Here is a 25275-nt window from a genome sequence, read left to right as displayed (position 1 = left end):
TGTTGCCAAATTTGTAACTTGAATTTGTAATCTTGACTAAAAGAAAAAACCGGCTGGTTGGTCATTTCTGTGAAAGGGTTTTTCGGGTGTCTGGCTTCGGTGTCTCTTTGATCAAACGAGACACTAAATGGGCAACGGCATCAAAGTCAGAGTGTGTTTAGTTGGGAGTCTTTCAGAATTTTCCACTGCTCGGTGTGATTTTTGTGCACTTTGCTTGGAGTTCAGAAGTTTATACCTAAAATTCTTTGGAGATGTTGTCATTCAGGTCCAAAAATGCTTCCTTTTTAAGGGGGAGGGCATAGCTAGCCCTCCTCCCCCAATCTGCCCTTGCAAGGAAAACAATTGTGGTCCATTGTCAGTGGTACATTTATGTTTTGTATGCTTGTGAAAACAGAAGTGGACGACCCTCTTAATAATCAATTTACTTTTATCCTTCCATAATGGAGCAGTGTTCTGTTGAAAAGCTCATTTCTGAGATGATGTACAAACCTTCTTTGAAGTGGAAAGGGAAGGGAATACATACATGTACATGTGCCACCTGTAGAAATTATCTTGGTCTAAACTATAATGTAAAATTGGTCTTAAAATGTAAATTACATGTACATGTAGGCCTACCTGTGTCTCTTCATTGTCTGCAGATGTGACTCAGTGCTTATCAGCAGCACTAACGGTCTGGTGCTCATAGAACCTGCAAATTTAATGCCATTTGTAGGTGGTATATTTTCTACTGCCCCAAATACACTTGTCCGAAATTGTCATTGTCACCAAAGATTTGTGAATGTTGGCTTCACACTTTAGGGTCACTGTTTGTTTTATTTGAAGGGAAGGGCTCTTGACACATTGACCTGGCTAGTTGACCCGAGGTCATGTCCACTCCTGTTACTTGGTAATTTTTGGCCTGCTCTCCCAAGCACTTGCAGACAGGTTTAAGGTCTTTGGGGCCTATCCCTCCCCCCACCAGAAAATAAATTGCACTCAATAGCCAAGCTGGCTTCTTTGTACATTCTAAACACAAGAAAATTTTCCAGTCACTTTGTGCTTCACATCAAAACTAATATTGGCATTTTTAGCTCTTGGCTGTGTGTCTTGTGGAAGATACTTAATGCTGAACTTCCAAGTTTTCAACCACAATTCATCTTAATCAAGAAAAATTTTACTGTTGTATTTTTTGTTGCAGTGCAGAGGACAACTTGTACTGTCAGGATGTGGCTTAAAAATACAGCACGTTTACATAAACAAGCCTAAAAAAACCTCCTACCGTCAAAACAACCAGTACATCTGAATCATAATTCAAAGTGTCAGTGAATATTTGAATTTTGGAATCGAAGGAAATGGCAGGGAGAAAGTAATCCAATCATGTTAAAATCCCTGGAATGGGCACATCTCGCAGCATACAGTAGATTTACATTTGAAAAACAAGAAGTGGTTATTTCAAAAACCCTTTCACTTTCTCAAGGTCTCTATGTATCACGGTCAAGCTCTGAGACTTGTGTAAGTTTGGAAAGACTTGGATGTGACTTTGGCAGTGGTGTAGCACTCTGCAAAGTTAAACTTGAATGTAGGGGTCTGGTTGTAAGGGAGTTTACAGACTCGTTACCTGTTTCTAAAATGCCAAAATACAGCAAAGCTCTTTCAAGAACTTAACTTAGTACCAGCACAATGTAGCTCTGAATATCTAAATGTGACCATGCTCAGGGTGGACATGTGTTGATTTCAACCAGGGTGGGTGAGGCCTTGCTGTGAGAAGGCTGACACTTTTCCTGCTCACTGAAATGCAGGAAAGGGAGGAATGTTTGGCCCAGATTGTGTGCACAGCGGAGTTTTCATCTTTTCATATGTAAATTTACCGGTACATATACCATACATTATCAATCTTTCCAGTCATTCTTACTGTTGTGATTGGATCTGACCCTGTCTTTGATGTGCAGCCGACACCTGTAGGCTTTTTAGGCCACAGGAGTAGTTGCCTTGCTGCTGGCATGCTGCATGCTCGTTTATCAATCATACCCTGGTCTAAATGGTAACAACTTGAAGGTGAAATATAACCACTTATTCCATTTTTTAAAGGGGGGGGGGGGTTTAAGACCTTATGATGTTAAGGACAGATGGCATTTGAACTGTTATTTATATTAAACTGCAAGGCCATCCTGGAGATTTGCCAGTACAGGTGCTGCAGGCCTATAGCTGCAGGGGTCGCTGTTGTAGAATGTTGCAGATTTTCTGTTTTGCTGGCCTTGCTTTTGTTTTGTTTGGTGCTGTATTTGTTTGTCCTGGTGCTGAGTCTGTCCACTTAATTAATGTTGAAGTTTTATTCAGAAGTTAGTAAAAGGCTTATGGTTTCTTAGTTCCCGAAAGTGGCTCAGTTTGTGTCCACTTAATCATTCACTGACTTTCACTTTTACATGTCAGCTTATTGTAGATATTTGTAGCATTACAGAGTTATTCGTAGTGTTACATACCGTGCATGTAGCTTTGGAAATAATTTGCATAATTTGCATTGCAAAATAAGCGTTGCCTTTTACCTACTGCTTCGTTTACATTGAATTGTGTTGGACAGTTTGGTTTGGATGAATTGGTTGCCCAGGACTCACAATTGTCTACTTTGAGTTTAGTGGGTGGTAAAGTATACTTACTTCTTCGATGTTAAATAGAGAATAAACACCTTCAATCCCTCATCACAGACATCGGTATTTACACTGACTTGTTTTTACACTGACCATTACCAGTGGCACTGACACGGTTTGATGCTTGCCTGGACCACACACAACTTCCAACAAAGATGTTATTGGCAAAAAAAAACATCCTATGTGTGCTCAAAGTTGGCCTTTTAATTAAAATTCTTACAACAATTCAGTTACCACTGAACTGGGGTACACTAGTTTTTCAAGTGTTCGGCCCTGGGATTTGAACAGGTTTGCTTTTATAGATTTCTGCTTGGGAGATGAGTAAAATCTATCTTGCACTCTATACTTCAGTGTTCGGTCTCCAACTCCAATCTGAGAAAAACTGGAGTGCACTCTCCCTTGTGCGGTCAATATTTATTTCCCATGGGGGAGGGGTGTTGGGGTAGGGGGTTAAGTTGAAGATAATTCAAACTGAGAACTGACTTGGCTTTTGTTGAGGGTTTAACAGAATGGGCTAGGGGTAGATTATCCCTTGTCCCATGTTTGTAAGAAGACTGCAGGCCCATAAATGCAGGTTGGGAGACCAGATCAAGTGGAATTGGGTCCTCAATCATTGTCAAACCTTGGGGCACAGATTATGGCTTACCAGTTACCAGAGTACCTGACCAAGGGTAGTGATATCAGGGGAGTTCTGGAAACTCCGGAATTTTTGGCCATCGGCTCAAGGCGGGAACAAAAGAGGACGTATTTGTAAATGAAATGTACTGTCCTTTTGGTACCAACTCGCCACATAGGGGCGCAAGTATATGCATGTTTTATGCAGAGCATGATGAGTACGCACAACAAAGTTATTGCGGAATGTATGGTGTCAGCGTACACGCAGAACACATGCAAGAACCCGCTTGTAACCACCTGTCTTTCTTTCGCCGATTGGGGGTACACTTCAGCTCGGGGCAGATGCATGTAATTTTTTTTCAGGAAAATAGCTTGTTCATGAGTCTGTTGAGTACTAGGGATGCATACAATAATGCGATATTGTGCATGTGCGTACTATCAACGATGATGTATGGGTACGCCAGTACCGTCAAATGTACCGTTATTGCACTACTGAATGCACCCCTAGCTTTAAATAATGCACCTGTCTCTCCTCTAAATGGTACCTTGCTTCATGTACAAAGTAATTATTGTTCATTGTCTACACATGCTGACTGATGTTGGCGGAAGAGTTCTTAGAGGTACCGGTACGATAGTTTCCCTTCAGATTGCCCTCTTTGAGGTTTTGGTGATTATACCCTTGTAGATAAAATGAAACAAACTAAGAACGATTGAACTATGTACAGGCGTATGTACTTTTGTGAAGTCATTCGGCCCCCCCCGGTTCTGTCTTGGAAGACCTTTCTGTAAAAAAAAATGGATACTGATGTCTGCCGTTGTACTCATAGCATGCATACTAGTAACACTTTTTTTCTCACCATCAACATTACTGCTTTCATTAACTCCATTTATCAACCAGAACTAAACATTCAAGGACACAGTAACCTGGGTTTGTTTGATCTCTGACTTTGACTTCATTTCAAGTTCTTGTTATTTGCTCATGGGATGTGAAGGCATCTGGCCCCATTCATCTGTGGTCAGTCCATGGAGATAGCCTCTTTCAAGCAACTTTGTAAACAAACATATATTCCCAGGAGGGACTGTTTACCCTGGAATCATTTGATCCCTGGCCCAGCAATGACCTGTCCATAACTGGTTGACATGAGATGGAGCATGATTGATTGCTGAAATCATGTACAAGTAGTTATTGGAATTAGTATTGGTTCAAGGCTGTTTTGAAAGGAAGATGGAGTTGCCAGTGACAAGAGAACTGCATATCAGTATTTTACAAAAAGTACCATGGGCAATCTCGTGCTTTGTGTGCACCAGTATGGAGGTTGCTTCCAATTTGGGGCAGACTAGTACACATAAAACATGATAATTTGTGATGTTTATGAGAAGGTATTTCCCTGAACTCATTTTGACACCAGGGAATTTTGCCATGAATTTGACGTCAAACTTACATTTACAAGACATTCATGTCAACTTGAATTATGAAATGGCCTTAAAAACCATGGGGTATGAGACGGCACTTTATAAATGTGTTGAATGATTAATGCCACCAAACAGGTTACAAATGTGACTATTAGTATAATATGATATCTAATTATACCCTTGGGTGTCACTCGAGCTGTGGTTTTGTGAGCTGGGTTGGGCCAGGCAATAAATATGTTTAGCTCAACTTTCACTTGGGTGGAAATCGCTACAACATTGATTGAGCCACTGATTGTACTGCAAAGCTGTAGTGTTTGGTCTTCAGAGTACAAGAAAATTGACGTGCTTACATCATGCACTGCAGTTCACAGGAGGTCACAGAGCTGTCGAAATTCGGCAATCAGTTTGCTTCAATTTCTGGGCACAATAACCGTAAATGGTGTGAACAAAAACTTGCTGCACAAGGAAATGGATGAATGCTCAGCCTTTGGGTAGCCTTTGTAAGGCATGTGACTGTAAAAAGACATGCCATCAAGAACATTAATGGACATATCCATCACCTCACAGCTGCTCGGCCGGTCATGAACTTTTCGCAGTCAGTGGCACCAGACTGTTGTTCAACTTAGTGATGCCTCATTTACTCCTTGGCGCAACAGAAATAAGTTGCATGCCTGCACTTGCTCACTGAATAGACTCCAGTCTGGTTTGTGCCTCCTGTACTTTAGGGAAAGATTGGGTTTTGGTAGCAGGGGGAGGGGGGAGATTATCAAGCTGCTGCTAAATGTGTCATGTGTAGGCTAGTGCCTGGAACTTGTGTTGCCTTGGTAATAAAGCCCCCATATCAGTGGTTGGTTATTTATCAAAATTTGCACCGTGAGCCCTGAGGAGTTTAGAAAATTTGGAAAGTGACCTTTCATATGAAACTGATCTCCCAGCAAACGGCACTGTTGGATCAACTTATTTGTTTCCTACCTCCCAGATGATTTGTTTATTTGAAAATATGCCAGGCCTTTTTCACAAGTAGCTACCTTCCACGGAGGCTGTTAGTTGCCAGCTGTTGGTGCTTCCTCAAGGCAATGAGCGGCACTCAACAATGCGGCTAGTATCTTGGACCTGCCTCCCCATGGTCTCCCCGAGCTGAGCGCTCTCCTCAAAATAGCTCTGCTCATTATATCACTGGACAAGTATTTCATTCATTCATTCATTTACTTCATTTGTAATTTTCTTTTTCATAGACACTGTTATATCTGTCTCACTGTTAGTGAAACTTTCCAAGTTAAAGAAAATTACTAAATTGAAGGATTTTTAAAAAACTGTAAGATGAGGACTTTCTTTTGAAGAGGGAAGCCTTGTGTGGATCAGGGGAAGTCCATAAGTATGCTTACAGTACCGTACCTGCTCTACATGTATGTGAACCTTTTTATTCACAGATCCACACAAATAATGACAGGCCTGTTTCATGCACTTTTGGCTTGGACTACCCTAGCATGCGGGACCAATTTCTGGTTAAATGTTTTCATGCGTCGTCAGCCTGACGCATGTCTTTTCTGTCTTTTCATTGTCAGTGAGCGAGTGCCCAAGGCACAGAAATACCTTGTACAAAGTTGGGCTCAGTACTTCCCCTGGGTTTGGGAATAACTACATGTTTAAGCATTCATAAATCAAGTGGAAAACAATTGAACTCCCAAGTTCCCAAACCTGTGCCCAGGGCAGCCTTAAATTCCCAGGTTCAACATTACAGGGTCCTTCCCCCCAAAAAAATAGCACTGCATGAGTGTATTATTGTAGTGTGCAGGGTCCTTGTAAAGCTAAAGGAAGTCATTGCAGAATGTGAAATCTATGAAATACCTGGAGGACATTATCCAGTGATTAAATTCATCTTGGTCTAGAGCTCCTGGCATAGACCCAGAAGACGGGTTATCTAGTGGCCCAAACGACTGCCAAATGTCCTACATGTAGTTGGGGTCCCATTAATTGATGAAGTCAAAAAATTTTCTTTATGATTTATTTCCCCCCCCCTCCAGTATTAGGAGAATATCCTTGGCATTTTGTCACTGTGTGATTCCAGCCAAATCTTGCCCCAAAATTGTGTACTCTCTCACTCTACACTCTGTAAAATAATATATCATCTTGGATGCATTTGTTTCACATTAAATGTATTGACAGCATCTTTATTGGCAACTGATCATTCCTCGTTTTCAGAATTTTGGCAAATAAATTTGAAAAAAAAATTAAACCAGAGAACTGCTATTTTAGGTTTGGATGTGTACTTTATGACCAATTTTGTCTGTAGTTTGAAACTGGTCAAGTGGAACCTCTTTGGATCTGAATTAGTGCTAGCTTGGTAATCTGGGAAATTGTGAATGTGAAATTGGGCCTCTTTGAGGACACCCTGTTCAGTTACCAACTTTGTTTATTTACCAACTTTCAAAAGGAGGATCTGGAGCCTTGTGCAAAAGTTTCATTGCAATAAATGGTCCACCACTTTCTGTTCAGTTAAATACTTAACAGTTGGTACAAGGCCAACACCCCTTTCAACAGCTATTGGGAAGGATCATTGCACCTTAATGTAGTTTCCCTTGGAAAGTTTTGGAAAAAAATCCTGTTTACATGTACTGGTACATGTATACATGTACTTGTGAATTGTGCACATACATTTCAATCAGAAGCATTTTAATCGGAAAGTGATCAGGCAGACTTGTGAGTGAAAAAGATTAAATTTTCTGTGACTAATGGTACATGTAAATAAGATTAGTTTGCATTATGAAAATGTATTGATACCGTACTTGATTGTAACTGTTATCATTCCAATTAGATGCAGCACGTGTGTGGACCAGTCTGAGTACAAGACTGTACATTCTTGAAACCAAGTCTACCCTTCCCTGCTAATATCCACTCATTCACTTGAACCCTACCTTCACTGATCATCAAAGCAACATTGTAGCAAATACACTGGCACTTCTTACCCTTGGTAAAAATTTTTGGAACAAATGTTTGTTCCAGTGGTTGTTCCATGGCTAGGTGAAAGGAAGAAAATATTTTGAGTGTACAGCAATTTAGCCCTTGGATGTTTGACTTTCGTCTGATGACCTTTGCTCATTGCATATGTGTAGCTGTGTTCATTTAAAAAAAAATATTTTGGTCTTGGTGTTGGAAGTGTTGGCTAAACCAAATGTGTTCAAACTAAATGTTCCTTAATTTTTTGCATAAGGTAGGAAAGGAGAGCCGTTATGATTGATCTGCAATATAGTGCTCTATATAGCATTTACTTGACGAGGCCACTGTTAGATGTCAGAGTCAGTTTCTCATTTGCAATATCCAGCAGTTGATTAGTTGGTCATACTCTCTGCATGTAATATTGCACTCTACATGTACATTTTGAAGCCTGGTAGTTGCACCCATGTACTTCTAGTAACACAAAAAATGTCCATCATATGCATCCAAGAAAAGGTGAAAACATTTGACCTTTCCCCCAAATGTGTTGCAATAAATGCCCTCTCCCCCAAACCTCTTGGTGGGGAATGATAGCTATGCATCACTCCCATGCAAATTGACTAACATTAAAATTACAGTCTGGATCAGACTTCTGAAACCAGGACCAGAGTCATAACAGTGGATTATTGGTGGGACCTCTGATAGTCAGATCTAAGTGTACCGAATATGTAACCCAGGCCATGGAGACAACTGGTCAATAATCAATGTATTTGATATTTAAACTATGCACTATACCCCAGACATGTTGACGCTTCAAACCAAAGTAGTTATGCTTCGCTGGTGAAGTGCGGACACTTCATAAAGCACTTTATGCTTGGTCGGCACTTTGTAAACAGATAGGTTATCTACCCCTTCACCAGAGTCCACACCCAAATGATTTATATAATATCCGTAAAGTACTCGGAATAAGAGTTAAAGAGGCTTGTATTGTCGTATTATTAGTTGCAATCCCTTGGTCCAATATTGGCTGTCTTCTATCCATGGGGAGCTTTGATGTTACCGCAACATCAATGTATACATAAAATTTTATGTCAGTGATTGAAGATGGGGGTGGGGGAGGAGAAAATAAAGGTATCGGAGGATCAGGGATTGGATAATTTTCAGCCACAAGATAGACAGAAAGCCCAAACTCTGGGGTGAGGGGGGATCTTTTTAGTTCCATGTACATGTAAAGATTTTATTCTTTTGCTTTGGGGAACTGTTCCGGGACATACATTTTGCAACCCTTGATAAGCTACTGGTACTGTCAAATCTCTCTAGAGCTTTCTAAGAAGAAAGCATATAGGGTTTGAAGTTTAGTCCAAAAAAGTTTGAAAGATCGCATTGTTGTTCTTTTTTTTTTGGAGACTTGTACTGCACACGGTACATGTATGTAGGTGCAAGAACATTGTCCATCATTGTCGTAATGATTTATGGGAAGCAAAAATTGCAGGAGATACGAACAAAAGTATAAAGATAGAGGCTTGACTTGTGGGATTGAGACCAAAAAAATGAGAGGATTTGGAGTTCTTGAAGTTCTTGATAATTATTCAAAGTGTGAAAAAGCATTGGATTATTGTACTACATGTAGCGAGTTCACGCAGAGTATCACCCTGGTGACTGAATATTCGGACTTGGTCCAGTGGGCTGATCTTTTAAACCCATGATTGGACCGATAATTTTGATAAATGTAAGTTCTGTTTTCCTTGTGATAGGTATTGGCAATATTGCCCAACTCGGCATAGCCAGTTGAAATGACATTAAAGTTGTGAGGTTTGTGTCCGTTTCATTTTATTACTGTTAACAGGGGTGTGATTTGTCCAAATTTCAGAATGTCAGACTCCAAAGGCATTGATTTCTAGAAGTTTATTTATTCCAGTTTTGCTAGTTTCCGCTTGCATAAGAACTCCAATACAAGGTTTGCTGTTGCCATTTGAGAGAGATCTCATGTTTTTTTCATGTACATGTAGCTGTTAAAAGCCCTGAAAAGTCAAGAGTGAAGTTATTGCTGTCGCTGTTACACCTCCTCTCCTGGACATGTCATGCATTTCTCTGGCATCAAGATTGTCTGTCTCAAAGGAGACTGAGCATTCTTTCGCTTGTATTGCGTACCTTGTGATTTGGAACACAGTTCCAGAGTAACCCAAATTCTCAAATAATCTATTATTAACACTCCATTTGAAAAATCAAGACCCATTCTTAAGGCGTTTGGGTTTGACTTTTAGATGCCTTGATCAGAAAACCCTAGTCAAACATACACTGTACACTGCACATGTATTTCCATTTCAAAGGGATGAAAATCTCCCAAAAAGAGTTTTGATCTGGTTGGTGAAATAGCATTTTGACACTGTGAAGACAAATTACTTCATAATTGAACTGCTTTCATGTCTGTTGCTTGAGAAATGTGAGGAAAATATGCAGTAAAACAGAACGCTTTTTACATACATTTACTGTGATATATATAAAAACGCAGGGTTGCATTCGCGTCAGTCACATGTTAATCACAAGTCAAATCTCACCAATCAGTTCACAGTTACCAGGAGGATGAACAATGCCAAAAGATTGAAGAGAATGTGTCTGTCACATCTCATTTGCCCATAATTGAAGCTCATGATGGGACGACTTGTGACAGACTTTGATGATGGTATCACAACCCTGCCCAATTTGTTCTGGCTCTTGACATCACTCTGAGATCTACTGGTACCGTACATGTTGTCAACTGTCGTCAAAAATCTTCAAAAAACTTTAAAATGCACAAAAGCGTTAGGAAGAGTTTTAACTTGAAAAGTCTTTCAGCTTTGCAGCCTTGTTCAGCAAAACAAAGTACAATGTGTATCCAAAGGGAGTTCCGATGCTGTTCGTTAATCTGTAGTTCTTATTGTTTTAATTGCAGTTCAGCCACATGTTCCTGAGGAACCAGTCTTTTTTGTCGACGAGTTCCATACCCCCTTACATTCAGTGGAGCACAGATCCAAACGTGCCATCGAAGGTAATATCCACAGAAATCGCTATGTTGAAACGTTGGTGGTGGTAGACAAGAAGATGATCCGTAACCATGGAGATGAGAAGATTACATCCTATGTACTGACAATATTGAATATGGTAAGTTGTTCATCTTATACTTATTTCATATCATTTACTTCAAACCCATCTGTGGTATTGGTCAACCTACATGTACATGTATCTTCCCCAGGCCCCCTACAGCTGCCCCACCCAAGGGACAAAATTCCCACCTGAGAGTTTAAAGAGTGTGACCATATCCTGATGTAAGACTTGAAACTATGCAGGGAAGGGGACATGGGATGCCAATTTTCAGGAAAAAGCTAGATTAGCTTTTTGCATTGTAATTTTAGGCTAATTTCAGACCTTTTTGGAGAGCGCTGGCATTATTTTCAGTCTCTAGACAAGCACAGAACTGACATCCCTTGAGGACTGTGCATTGATTTGGTGTATTACTGAGTATTACAACTTGTGTACAGCAATATCACTGTAGCAGTCACCACAACGGTAAAATCAGGGGAATTGTATAAGTAACTTCTAAAAAAGACAGAATCTCTAGAAGAAAACAACTAGCTCTGGCAAGATATTGACAAAGGTCAAACATTAATATGGTTGTGTACCGGTACTCGTTTGAAATAAATTTCAATCTTCCTGGCTTCCTAGAAACTAAGTACTTGCACACATGTACGTGTAACTGTGCTTTCAGTAAAATAAGAATTGCCTTTGGCTGAGTTGCCAGGGTGCATGCATTCAGTGTGAGACTCCAGCGAGAAGCTGTGAGCTCTTGCTGTCACGCACAGACAGTTTCTGGGAATTGAAAGATTTCCCTCTTGGTTTAGGAAAAGATCCACATTGACTGATGCTTCCCTGAACGTTCCTTTTGATCATCGACACTATTTTGCCGAGGGAATACAAACTTGTGACATGCACAGTACACCGTGAGAGCACAGGGACTTCTGGTTGGCTGAGAGGCATGTCGCCACCTGTGATGAGGTGTCAGAGAATATCTCGTTCTCACTACTGCCACCCCTGCCCCACAAGTGACAGATATGTGTAATAATATTCAACAAGATATTAGATATAAATATAAGTACATGTTTGTTGATACATATGTGTATCTTGGGCAAGTCACTTTACCCTTAGGTGCCTCTCTCCACCAGTGGCCAATTATTTTCATAGAGCTGCTTAAGCACAAAATTTTCTAAAGCACAAAAAAAACTTTGCTTAAAAAACAAAGGTCACCAGCTCAAATTCTTTGTGGTTGTCATGCTCACCAAAAGACAGGCGAATACCATTCCAAACCAATATACATCACATGTAGTTTTGGCTGGTAACCTGATTTGTCAAGCAAGGTTTTTTCACGCTTAAGCAAATTTTGTGCTTAAGCAGCTCTATGAAATTGGCCCCTGGTCTTTGTGAGGGGAGATGAATGTATTTGCGCCTGTTATGGCAGCATCAGGCCGGTGGAGTTCTCCTGCACTCCCCAGGGAGCTGAGATGGTATTAGGAATGTTCGGATGCTGTCTGCCCAATGCGCATTTACTTTAAATGACGGATACTGCTACCGGTAGGTACTGTGTGCCTTATTTATTCCATTAGCAAACATCACTACACCTGAGTAGAGACCCATGTTGTGGGAATCTGTCTCCACTCCTCTCTCTCTTATCCCCATATTCAAGTTTATTTCTTCAGAAAGAGATTTATGATTTGACTTGATTTGCGAGGTTGGGTGGGTTGACCCGGAAGCCCAAATATTCTGTTTTGATTGTGCTGCAGTGTGCACCATTTGGAATGGCACAGATACATGTAGTTCCTGCAGATTATGCATTTTTACCTGGTGAAAGAGCTTGAGCTCATGATGTTTGGTCACCAGAGGCCTCTGTGCTTTTGTTCACCTGGCCATTAATCCTTCAGAGATCCCCACCAGGTGCCCCAACACCTCCTGAGGGTCACTGTCAATACTGACTGCAAAAAGCCCACACAATGAAAAATTGAAACTTGATTCCTCGAACCATTCCAAGGCTTTTGATGTTATCAGCCTTTTTCTAATGCATCGAGGAAAGCTTACACCCTCTTGATGTCAAGAGAGTCTTTAATGAAAATAAGTAAGTGGGAGATTTTCTGCCGAACAGAGATGGTCATGGGAATTTCTGTCTGCCAATAAAATCATGGGTCAATAAAAACAGGAATTTGAAGGTCTCATTTTTTTTCAGGAAAGTCCTAAAAAACTGAATAGTAAGAAATTCCCATACAAGAGCTACTGAATTTCTTTGACTTGAAATAGTTTAACTTTCGATGATTTCATTGTTGGCCCAGGTCTTTCAAAAGTTACAAAAACATTTTGTACCCAGCTCCTGCTTTCACACCTTCTAAATTACATCACAAGACAGTTGAATGTTCCATCCTTTTCAGAGACCAAACCTACATGTACATGATACCTTTTTGTGTTGTCTAAAATCTAAAAAGTTAAGTCTCTAACTTCGCTCAATTCATTTGAAATTTCTGAAGACTTCCTCTTTTTATCCTGAAGAAAATGTGGGGGCTTGTTAGAAGGGTGAGTGAAGTTGACTTCATGCTGTTTGGAGGTCTTTCATCCATACACCGGCTTGCTTTGAGTCAGTACATAATGGTGGGGGTGTTGTTTCAGCTTTCTCTTGACTTCATTCTGAGATTAAATGGGTCAGACAGGGTCATCCATGCGACAGGATCCATGTGACTCTTAAATTAGACTCGTCACTTATTTGGTTTCCAAGTGAAATGGGAAGAGAAGTCGGACTCCAACCTTTTTATGTACAAGTATGCATGTACATGTACACATACGTGCATGTGTTGCTCAGTATTTCAGCCATATGGTTGAAAATGTAGTTCCCTTACCAGATTTCATTGTGTCAGATTTCTGTAAGGCTTGTAACTTGAAAGCAATTCTTGCAGCTCTTGAATTACTTAGCAATTTAGGTTATTGGGTCAGAAGCAATGGGATGCACTTTCTTGCGCCTCCAGTACTTTTCCCTTTGAAAGTTAACCCTTGAATAGGAAATTCTCATCATACTTTTTTCTTCCTAGGGAATTCAATTTCATTTCACAAAACCTTAAAAAAAAATTTCCCAAGTGGGAAAAGATTTTCAAAGACTTTCCTACCAGTGGGAGAAGAATTGTAACCTAGTAGATTTTCATGCAAGTGGGAAAAGATTTTCACAGAGTTTCCTATGAGGGTTAAAAAGTGGGAAATCATTTTCACACCTTGTGGAATGTGAGTGTGAAAGTGAATTCTTTTCACAAAATTTCCCACCCAATTCCCCGAGTTAACTTTCAGTTGCAATGTACATGTACATGTGTGTACTATGCTTGACCATACCACCAACACATTTTCCAGTGTTTGGAGAGAATTACCAGGGCTTGCTGCAAACACCATGATGGCTCACGGGGGTGAGCACGGTCAGCGTTGAGTTTTCCCATGATGACCAATGTGAGGTGGAACTTGCTGGCTTATTGACGGCAGGGATTGTAATTTATGGGAGTCAGGTTTCCAGCTCAAGACAAACAGGTTGCAATTGAACTTGGCTGGTATTCACATAAATTGGGGTGGGGGTTGAAGGAGTATGAACAGGTGGTTACATGTACATACAGAGAGGGCCATTTCATCAATCAAATTGAGGACTGGTTTGCAAGCAGTGTTTCAGAAATGGCCGTCCAGTTTGACCTGAATTACAATATTTTCTATTCAGGACTCAAAAATTCAACCTGATAAACTTGCCAGAAAGAGCCAGCATTACTGACTATTGGTTTCAAACGTGAAACGAAGGATAAATTTCCTGACTGCATCCCAATTCAACAAAACCCAGCCCCCAAACTCTCCCCCCAACTCCAACACACAAAAGCCAACTCAGCACCCAAGCCCAATACCAAACTTTCCAAGCAAAACCCCCAACACGTACACCCAGCCCCTTCAACCCAACATCTAAACCCCCTAACCCCAACCCCTTCCCCTTAAACCCAACCCAATTCCCAATCCCCAACTCTGAGAGCTCAACAGCTGACCTACATGTACAACCTGGGAGCCTGAAACCCCAAATGAAACATAATACAAATACATGTATTGTGGCCCACATCACAAGAGTCAGCAGTTGGTCATATTAGTGTTCTGTTTCCCATCATTCAGGTTCAACTTCATCCACCCTGACATGGCATAAATTGCTATGTAAACTTGTTGGGAGCTTGGATGTAGCCAGTGTTGGATCATATAGGTATCATGTCTAAAATCCAGCTCCATTACTGGTTAATGCACTTCTTCAGGATGGATAGTGTATCAGCGCAGGTTGAGTGTGTGTGTGTGGGGGGATAGCCTAGTGGTATTTAAAGGGGTTGGTGACTCATGATCAGATGGCATAGGTTCGAGTCCAGTGGCTAACAATAGGCAGTGTCCGCTCGTACGCCATTTAAACCCTACTTGCCCTTTTCCACCTAGGAGTATGGATCAGATCCTGACATTACCTGGGGAATGCAGATGTCTGGTGTAACCTACAGTGGACTGGCATCCAATCCAGGGGGTTGCCACATCTGTTGCTTTTGAAACTGGTGATTAACGCTGGCCTGATGGGCCACATTGGCCTAATGTATGATAGACATTGCTTTGAATACTTTTGAAAATTGAACAAACGAAAATGTACTCCAGCCTACAAAGACCACGCCAAGAGCATTGCTCGCTGGCAGATTTACCTTGAAGAGATTAACTTTGTTGCTTTAATTTGCATCCTACAAATGTAATCTTGAAAATATTGACATTGCAGAGCCACTTGCAATGCTGCGCAAATTAAAGCCTCTCAGCATATGTTGTGAAGTTTTCTGTGACAACATGACCTTGTTAATTCGGGCGGAGTCTTGAGGCTGTGCTCTTGGACTTGACTCAGGGCGCAACGACATCTTAATGCTTTGCTAATGATATACAATTGACAGAGACCATTTTGACAAGTGTCAGCCCCCTGTTGCCAAGTGGCTTGGCATTGCACATATAATGCATTTGAGGGGGGGGATTATGCTCCAGAGTGAATAAACTCCGTGCTAGGCATGTGGCTCCAATAACATACATGTGCATACATGTACATGCACTTGTCTTTTTTCTGGAAACTGGGGATTAAGTTTGTTAAATGCCTGAAAGTTAATAGCTCCATGATTGCCTGCAGGACAAACTTGACATGTACATACTACTATGTACATTTTCCACATTGAGTGGAGTGGGGCAAGGATATGTTGACTTTTTTTGGGTCAGTTCTAAGTTTTTGCATTAATTTGGAAGTTATCTTCCAGTCTTGGAGTTTAGGGGTTGCACGTTTCCTGTCATTGCCAAAGGTCTCAAACAGTTGTCATTCGGCATTTACCACATAAAAAAAGAAGGGGTTTTGTTTTGGTTTTTTTATAGTATGCACTTCTGATTACTACCGGGTATTTCATGGTTTTTGTGTATTTCAGTGTATTAGGTCAGCGCACAAACGTGAGAGGGCGCTTTCTTACCATCAGAAGAGGCCTCATTGAGGTTCACATGCCGGATGCGTGTGGTATGGAATGTGCATGACCATGAAGGTGGCGTGAATAAGTTTCATCTGAATGTGCTCGCAGAAGGCGCAGGGCGCATTCAGAGTAAACCTCTCTCTTTCCACATCACAGTCGATTTATTATGGCCCACCAAAAAGTGAGTTACAATGGTTGGTTGTCAGTGCAATTAAGGCTGCTGGCTGGAAATAACATGCATACACGTATCCCATGGAAGCCATGAGCTGGGAGGCTCATGGATTTCCCAAAGATGATTGTGTTGTTTCTAGCCGCTAGTCGTAGCTGAGTGATGGCTATAGCAAGTAGGGCAGTCTCTTAAACCCATAGCCCATGGTGCTGCTGTATCACAACCTTTAACTGCAGGTGCCCGGAGCAATTTTGATAGTGGATGTCAACCTATTAACGAGATTAAGCATTCAATGATGACAGATAAAGCCCTGTCACCATGCTTCACTGCAAACCAGTTTGGATTTTACCTGTGAACTGATCAAAACATTTGTCTTGCGGTAAAAGCTGGTCAGAAAGGTCAAGTTTAAAAAAAATCTGAACTGATTTTTTTTGGCAAGAGTCAACAGTTTAATGCATTTCACATGTACGTTGTGTATATATTGGTGTGATATATTTCTATCAAATTCATTCCTACTTGTATGCAGTGTATTATTTGAAACAGATGTGATGACTCAAAACCCTTCAGGATTACGCGCCCCCCCCCAAAAGTGGGATGTACGGTAAATTTGACGACACTGTTCTTTCAAGTAGATGACATTTAGTTCTGTTAGGAAATGCATCAGAGCTCCATTAGGAAAACAATAATATATGCATAGTCTTGCAAAGCAATTTAAGCACATAAAATGTTTTGCCAGGATTATAGTACCCGGTACATGCACTAATTTAACGCTCAAAGTGAGGTATGGAATAAAAACATCACCTTTTTTCCTGACCCTAAATTTTTTTTAGAAAAAAGTGTTGTCATAAGAATATTGTCACCCTCTTCAATGCAATTTGTAACATGTCAGCCTTCCCTCTGCGTTACACATTTTTGTCCATGATTCATTCATGTTTAATCATAGTCATGGGATGTCTGTGGATGTAGGCACGGCCAATCTCAGCCTAATTAGCTAAACAGTTGCCACTTTGCTGGTGCATTGTTTCCCTCAGACAGGCCTGTCTTTAAGGAAATGTCTTTCTTAACCTGTTGGTTGTGGACACTGAATTTCCTTATTGTATTTCCTACATACTGTGCATGTATACATAGCTTCAAATTACTGTGAGGGGCCGTTAATTGGACTAAACTGACAAGTGCTGTGAGGTGGACTGCAGTATTTCCTATACAATTGAGGTGCTATTAAATATTATGCCTCTGGCATCCGCGGTTTGCCAGGATTGTGATGATGTATGAAAGCATGACCACAGGGATGGGGCATTAAATTGTATTAACAAAACAAAGGAGGGAAGCCTCGTGAGGCTGTTTCATTTCTCACCAACCTGGGGTAGATCCGGTATGAGAAACTATGTTTATATGTACATGTTACAGTGAGCTTTAGGCAGATAAAGCACATTTTTAAAAATGTGTACACAACAGTGGTTGTTTGTGTATATCTCTGACACATTGCCAACTATTCCTGTGTGTGATTATGGTGCCTTGTAGGGTGCCAGAACAATAGGAAGTAGCACCCCACAAGGAATATTCATTGTCTTTGTGGGGTTATTCCATGATACCCCCACAAGAATTTCACAAAATGGAATTGGGTGCATTTACTCAGGGAGAAATTTACAAGGTGTAGGCCTACTTACCGGTAGTTGTCACAGAGTGAAATATTTTATATAAGAGACATTTGGTCAAAATATCAACCCAGGAAAGATAGCCAGGTTCAAATGGGAGCAAGTTGGAAATTGCACTTCACACACTAAGTTTTAGTACACAAGAACAAAGGAAATGTCCCGTAGGAATATGAATATAAAGATGGTGTTGACCAAAGTTTGGAGAAATATCACCCTTCATTGGGGTCAGATTTGTTTGGAGGGGGGTGTGTCTCAAATGAGCAAGCTTTTAATTGATTCTTGCTATCAGTAAGAATGTGGAAAACAGGAAATTCGGTTGATGTATGCATATGAGAATACTTGTACTTATAAGTGATTTACAGAGACAAATAACAATGTAAGGAATGACAAGCGTGTACTGAGTCTGGAGGGTTGTACCAAGAGGTATTTTCATGATGCAAGTACAAGTAGGTGGCCTTCTTTGGATGAACCTTTCTAAGATAAAAATAACTGTACCCTGTATGCCAGATGCCCCAAAGGATTGCCGTCAGCCTCCCTTGCATTGAGATGACCAATGTGATATCCGCATGAAGCACAAAATAGCTGGACTGGCCAGGAAGAAGGATACCAAATTCCCGGTGGTGAACGTGAATGCAAAAGTTCAACATATACCATGCTAGTTGGCTTGGAGTGCTCCATCAATGATGCCAGTACAGTACAGTACCTTACTTTTTTATGTTGTTTCTAGCGTGCATGTTGTGTACCTTCTGGTTGCCTGTTAATTAATATTGGGAAAATAAACTTCTTTCAGGAACTGATTACACCATTCTTACACCATCCATGATTCTTCAATACAGGACTTCGTCTGTTTGTTACATGTCTTTATCCAGGGTAAACGTGAACAGTTCAAACTGATTTCCATTTGGGACTCCACAGTAACATCAACTGGTGGCTGGGGTATAGGACAAGGGAACAAGATTTTGTGAAGTAACTTCTAGGAATAAACTGATGTGTTTGTATTTCACAATCAAAGAATACTGGCTTATCATTACTTACACCCTGTCTCTATCACCGATAACTGCCCGCAAATATTATGGCAAGTGACAGCAGCACTTATTAAGAAAGCTTTGGAATGTCACGTGTTTGACTCTTGACGAAATCTGAGCAGGTTGAATTGGAAAGTGCGACAGGAAATACACAATCTTGACACAGTCCGAGTCCTTGACATCACCAGAACAGGTTTGCAAATAATTGGTTGGGGGGACAAAGTCAATGCACAGTAATGAACTGGTCAGCCATATGTCACTTAGAAACAGGTGCAAAAAATGACAAGCTGATTTTTGTCATGCAGGACACAGGCATGGTCTTGCACTCTGGGAAAGGCCCTCTCCTGTCTGCCTCCTCTCTCCCCCCTAGCATTCATTTTATTAGAGCTACATAGCCAGGGCAGATGAGGTGGGGTTATTTCCTAAATTTCAGGCCACGCTTCATGTTTGATTAACATGCTGTCTTCATGCGCAAATTAGTATTCACTTTTTACCCCAAAGGGGCAACTTTTAATAAAATACTTTCCAATCGCCCCCCCAAGAAAAAAATTATACTGGCAGTGGTATTGCCCCTGCAGGTGTCAGTATACATGTTTTGACTAGTTTTCAGACTTTTCTGATAACTTGGATTTCATTTGTTACCCCCCCGTGATAAAACAGATCTTGTCCATTTCTGGCAAGATTGCAGAGTTGAAGTGCACCCTTTACTGGCAAAGATGAGACAGCCAGGTCTTCTAAGGTCTTCAACTTCATCTGGGCTTGTCCGTGTGCCTGGGGCATGTGCAAAGACAGTCTGTTCAGACAGAAGTTGACCACGCATACTCAGCACATCCCAAGCCTACATGCCAAAATTTGTGCGTGCATGCCCCGAGTTCCCACCAAAGAGCCATCTTTGCAATGTAAAAAACACGCCCTCCCTTTTTCCAGCAGATTTCAACAGTGCCCGCTCATTGAGAAATAGTTCCGACTGCCCAAGATTTATCAAATACCAGTAGGATGTTTAGTTGAGGGCAAAGTTGTTCAGCTTTATTTGAAATGGCCAGTGGGCGCAATTGTTCGAGAGCATGAGATTGATGTGGATTAAGTTGTTGATACCATAATTGGGCTGGAATTGAGTTGGACAAGTTATCTCTGGTCACAATTTAGAAGGGTGATATTATACATCAGGGATCAAATGATTGAACATGGTCCCCCCGGAATAAAAGTACAGCTTTTAAAAATAGTTCTGACCGCTAAGATTTATCCAATGGGATGTTGAGTGGACAATATTCTTGTTCAGCTGTCTTGGTGGGGCGGAATTCTAGACCTTGTGATTTATGCGGATTAATTATTTGATGATTCGGGCCAGACTTAATATCTTGTCACCAACTAGAAGAGAGATATTGTACGTCGCGGATCAAAGTTTGGAATGTGACATGTAAAGCCCCACAATAAAAGTACAATGTTTTCCATATTCTGGAAGAATGTCCAGTTTATTTTCCACCTCAGGATGAATACAGGACAGGAAGTAGTCCTTGTCACATTGTAATTTGTCTCCATTTTGGCATGGTATCAGTTTTTGAGTTTAACACGCCCCAAGAAGGATATGATAAGTGTTTTGGTTAATCTCTCTCAATTTTCCAGCTTTACCGTGTCATAACCTATTTAGAGATCTCCCGTCAACAAATCCTTAAGGCAGACACAGTGTTGACACAAGTTGCAGCATTATTGGAAGCATTATTCGAAGCCATTACTTTGGGGCCATCCTGTTCGCACGCAGGTGGTGCGCATGCATGAAGTTTCTCCTTGACCAATAGGCAGTAGTCAATTGCTGATGTGCGCACACGTTCAAGTTAAGACAGCTGCGTGAGTATAAATGGCCCCTCGGAATGGCGTCTCATCAGATTTGTTTAGACCCCCTCATATTGTAAGCATTCTAGAAACACATGTAACAGGAATGCTGAAAGTCAAGTATTTTAAAGTCCTATTTGCTAGATGTGGTTTGAGTCTGAACCCTTCTGTAAATGCTTTTATGAACATTTCTTGCCAAGATGCCAGACTGTCCAAACCTGTTTTTGTTCCAGTATAACCTTCTGAGTCTTCCTTCCCCTATCAGATAATACTGTTATTTTTCTCTCCAGGTCTCTTCTGGCTCGTGATCTGTAGTGCCTTCTACGCATCCTTGGTTTCAACCAATAAGAGTCAAGTAGTAAAGTTTTAAAATGATTATTTTTGCATTCTGTTTTTCAGGTGACTAGTTTGTATAAGGATGCCACATTGGGCAACACTATCAACATAGTTCTTGTTAGTTTGCTGCTGTTGCAAGATGACCAGGTGAGTCATTTTAGAGCAATTAATTTTTTCCTCTTTAGTTTAGGACTTGAAACGGCTAAACTATGTTTAGATTCAATCTCATGGATTTAGAAATGGGAAGTGATGCTCATGAATGGCTAACACTTGGTAGTTCTGCACTGTCAAGATTTTAATTGTTCATGGCATGGAACGTTGTAGAATCAGTCGAAGCTGAGTTTGCCAGGTCTTGGTTTGTTTTCAGTAGAACACTTGATAATTCCCCTCAGCTGTCCAAAGCACTTGTTTACAGGAAGTTTGGGAAGTTGATACTTAGACATTGCATAGTCCAGTGTTAGGAACTTGGCTGTCCAACCTTTTTATAGTACACAAATATAATGTGGCTTAAGGGCGGATAGTCCATGTATCAACTCCCAGAGGTAGCGGAAGCAAACCTGCCCAAAATAAGCTGTTTTATATTTTTTTTAAACCATACCTTGTGGATAGGACATCAGTTAGTGGAAAACTCTGATTTAAAAATGTACATGTGTGCTAGGATGTTTGCTATCCATATGAAACAGTTCCATGATTTTTTCATGAACTTGAGGCGCAGGTATGTGTAAAGTGGACTGTTGCCCAATAAGCCTTTTGCGAGTTAAATTTGAATAAAATCTGGTACATTGAGCTCTTTAAATTCATGTGAACATTACAATTTGAATTCTCCATTTTGAAAATATTGTAGCTAACCCTCGTGATTCGAGGCAAGCTTTTGCTTAGTTACATAAGAGAAGCCTGGCACCAATACACTGTTTTCAGTGGAAAAGAAAGGCACAAAGGAACCAGTCCATTCCAGAGATTGTGGTCCCTATGTAAAAGCTTGCCCTGTATCACAAAGTATAGCAACAGTGTCTTTAGTGTGGGGAATTCAAATTGTTTCATTTATGTGCAATGATATAACACAGTGTACCAGATTTTATTCAAATTTAACTCACAAATGGCTTATTTAACTGGGTGACAGTTAACTGTATATGTACAGGTGTACTGTATACATGTATTTGACCTGTGCATGGATCCTTGCATGGGTAGGAGATAAACAGCAAAAAGCAACAACTTTCTGGGATGGTGAATGAACCAGATGGAATGTGGCTCACAATCATGAATATGTATGAGATATTTGTTATGTCCTTCTAGTCTATGGCTGTTGCTTGAAATGCACAGATCACCTTGGAGACTGAAACGCTGTCTCTTGGTGAAGTTGCTGATTGTATTAACACACATGAATCTGTTCTCAGAACTTTCTGAACCAATAACAGCAAGGGTAGGTTTGGGAGGGTACATACATGAAATGGTTAGGGTGGCCCAAACCCCCCAAATCTCTTATTTTGCCTCTTGGAATACCTTCATAAATGTTCAGTATTGCACATTTCAGTTCATTCTCAGGGATTTTGGTCTCTTTTTCCATAAACTGACTGATGGCCCTTTTGGAAAAATCTTAGACCCAACACCAAGCACAGAGTATGGCGGGATCCACTTGAGTTTCAAGAACAGTTCAGTTCACCAACGTTTCCGCTCGTCAAAGTCATCCAGCAGGAAGTAATGCCAAAAAGTCACCATCAAAAGGTCCTAAGAGGGAGCATACCTGAAATTTAGGAAAGCACCTGGGGAGGTTGCACTCAGCCAGGCTTCCTGCATCATGGCTGGGCCCTAGCGCTGGTCCTTGCAGTCTTACACGTACTGAAACCCTCCTTAGGGACGGAGCCAATCAGCAAATCTCGTGCAAACTAATGCCCGGCCTGGGGAGATGTGGTAATTTGTGAAAACAGTGCCACCACCAAGAATAGTACACCGGTGGCATTGAATGACATTGACATTGCGTAGCCTTTTATCTCTTGATTTGTCTGACTTACTTATCAAAGAATGATTTTCACAAACAGGGTGTTCCCGTAATACTGCAAACATTTACATTTATGTGACTTAAGTGTGCGGAAATGTGTTGCACATCAGAAAGTTAATGCTTTCTCATGAACCTCACAATGAAATATTTTTTTAGAAAAAGGGCTCAACCAACATGGAGGTATGAGGAGGGTAAGCATGGGATGGGCCGGTTTCACCCCACTCTTTGATCTACTTTCTCCAGGGTCCTTTTTATATCTACAGGTAGGAGGTTATCCAAACCTCAGTTCTTTTAGGCTGTAGGGTTCAGTTTTGGAAATCTAGTCCCCCAAGTTGAGCCCCTTCTGTTCTTTGTGGCCCTATGTTATTTGCATTAGAAAAATCAAACTGATGTGAGGCAAAAAGCATGGGGTATTTTCTCATCAGTTCACAAAAGTGCAATTGACTGAAGCTGATTCTGGAGTCAAAGATGAAGCGTGAGACGAACAGGCAACTTGGAAAAACAATGCATAAAGATTTGCTTCTAATTTTCTGTAGTATAGATTCAGGGTTAATTGAATCACATCAAATTGAACTTGTAGGGATAAGTCAAATAGTTGTTGTTGGTTTCTCTTGGTTGATTGATCATGGCTCAAGCCACTCTCCCTCCCCATCCCTACAGTAGTTCTGACCTGTGAAGGTACATGGAACAGTATGTGTAGTTGCTGTTATTCTGATGTCGGAGCCTTGACTTTAGATCTTCAGTGCATGAGTGCCGTAATTATTTTATCAGTCTCTGCGTGGGTTTAATTTTGTCAATGCCGAGGTACATGTACGGTAGATGGTAGATATGTGTACGGTATACGCACGTGTGTCAGTGCACAAGTTGGTACTTAGTATCTGGGTGATTCTATAAACTTGGCGTCCTAAAGTGTGACAATTCTTCTTGTGTCACTCTTGCACCTGACCTGTGGGAAAATATCACTGCAGTTGACTTCATCATATCGTTATTTGTTTGGCAGGTAATTTGCATTACTTAATCACTATTGGAAATTAAAGAATGTGCAAAATCATACGTTCGATATAGCAGAGACACCTGAAAAAAGAAGTAGAACCCACCAAGTTGTAGATTGACCCATCTGCCCTGCAAAAAATCAAGAGCAATGATACACGTGTTATTACACTGGGTTTTGCCTGATGTGTCAAGTTCCTGTGGGGGGAAGTGATGTCACTTTCTTGGTATGCGTTGTTTGTACATGTACATATACCTGCATCTGGTGATCTTCATCTTATCTCCAAGTTTTCTGGGACTAGCTGCATACATGTATATTACCAGAATGGTTTGGGATTTGAGTAGTCGTGATGAGATGAGAGAATATGTGCAGACACCTAACAGGCATAGAGTGAACGAAATGATTGTAAGGAGCAGGAAGGCCTGTGTGAAAATTACTTGATAACATACATATGTACTGGTACATTGATAAAGTATATTTAGATAACGCTTCTGAGGAAATGACTTGTAATTGGCCATACCTTTAATTTCCTGTGAAAGTGAGTAACACTTGAGTTTTAATTTATGGCTCAAGTTATTTGGTACCTTGGCAGTTGTCATTTTTTTTCTCAATGTTTGTTTCTACCGATTCACATAGTTTGGTATCATAAAAGCAAATCAGGAAATTTATGGCAGAACCAGCTGGTACTTATTTCTTTTATGTTAATTCATGTAAAAACCCTCCTTTTCCTGTAACTGTCAAAAACAGTCAAAAATGCCCTCCACTTCCCTTGTACACTACTCTGACATATTACATGTCACTCGATTGATTTTGACTGATAGGACAAGTGTGTTGAGAATGCATCTTTGCATAGGATTAAGGTTTGTTCATTTAAGATGTAGTTTTTCTTGGATTTGCTTTTTCAAATTGTATTTTAGTTTTTGCTGTCTCCATGGCTGGGTAATATGGTCAGTCATCAAGTTATTTGTTGGGTGGTTTTTCCCAATTTCTGTCTGTTCTATTCCAAATTCCATACAACACGTTCTCTAAAGGATACCCTGCATGGTTTTTTGTTGTTTGTTTGTTATTGCTGTGGTGGCAATTCCCTTACGTAGACAGTCCAAATTTAAAAAAAAAAATTGTAAAAACCACAAACATACTGAAT

The 25275-nt window shown here is 40.6% G+C and overlaps 1 protein-coding gene across 3 annotated transcripts in view; it reads left to right on the top strand.

Moving 5' to 3' along the window:
* Positions 1-25275, top strand: part of LOC110974783 (A disintegrin and metalloproteinase with thrombospondin motifs 16-like) — an 81449-nt gene that overhangs the window by 19936 nt on the left and 36238 nt on the right. For all 3 annotated transcript variants that reach the window (XM_087137667.1, XM_022226656.2, XM_022226657.2), the window contains 2 exons: positions 10519-10727; positions 21208-21291. In XM_087137667.1, coding sequence (XP_086993793.1) covers positions 10519-10727; positions 21208-21291 — 293 coding nt within the window. The remainder of the gene's footprint in view (positions 1-10518; positions 10728-21207; positions 21292-25275) is intronic.

This window comes from Acanthaster planci, linkage group LG06 (assembly GCF_054643075.1).
Source record: "Acanthaster planci isolate LZ-2023a linkage group LG06, COTS_SCS, whole genome shotgun sequence".
Lineage (NCBI taxonomy): Eukaryota > Metazoa > Echinodermata > Asteroidea > Valvatida > Acanthasteridae > Acanthaster > Acanthaster planci.
Note: the sequence above shows the minus strand (reverse complement) of the source record. Positions and strands in the feature narration are given on the sequence as shown.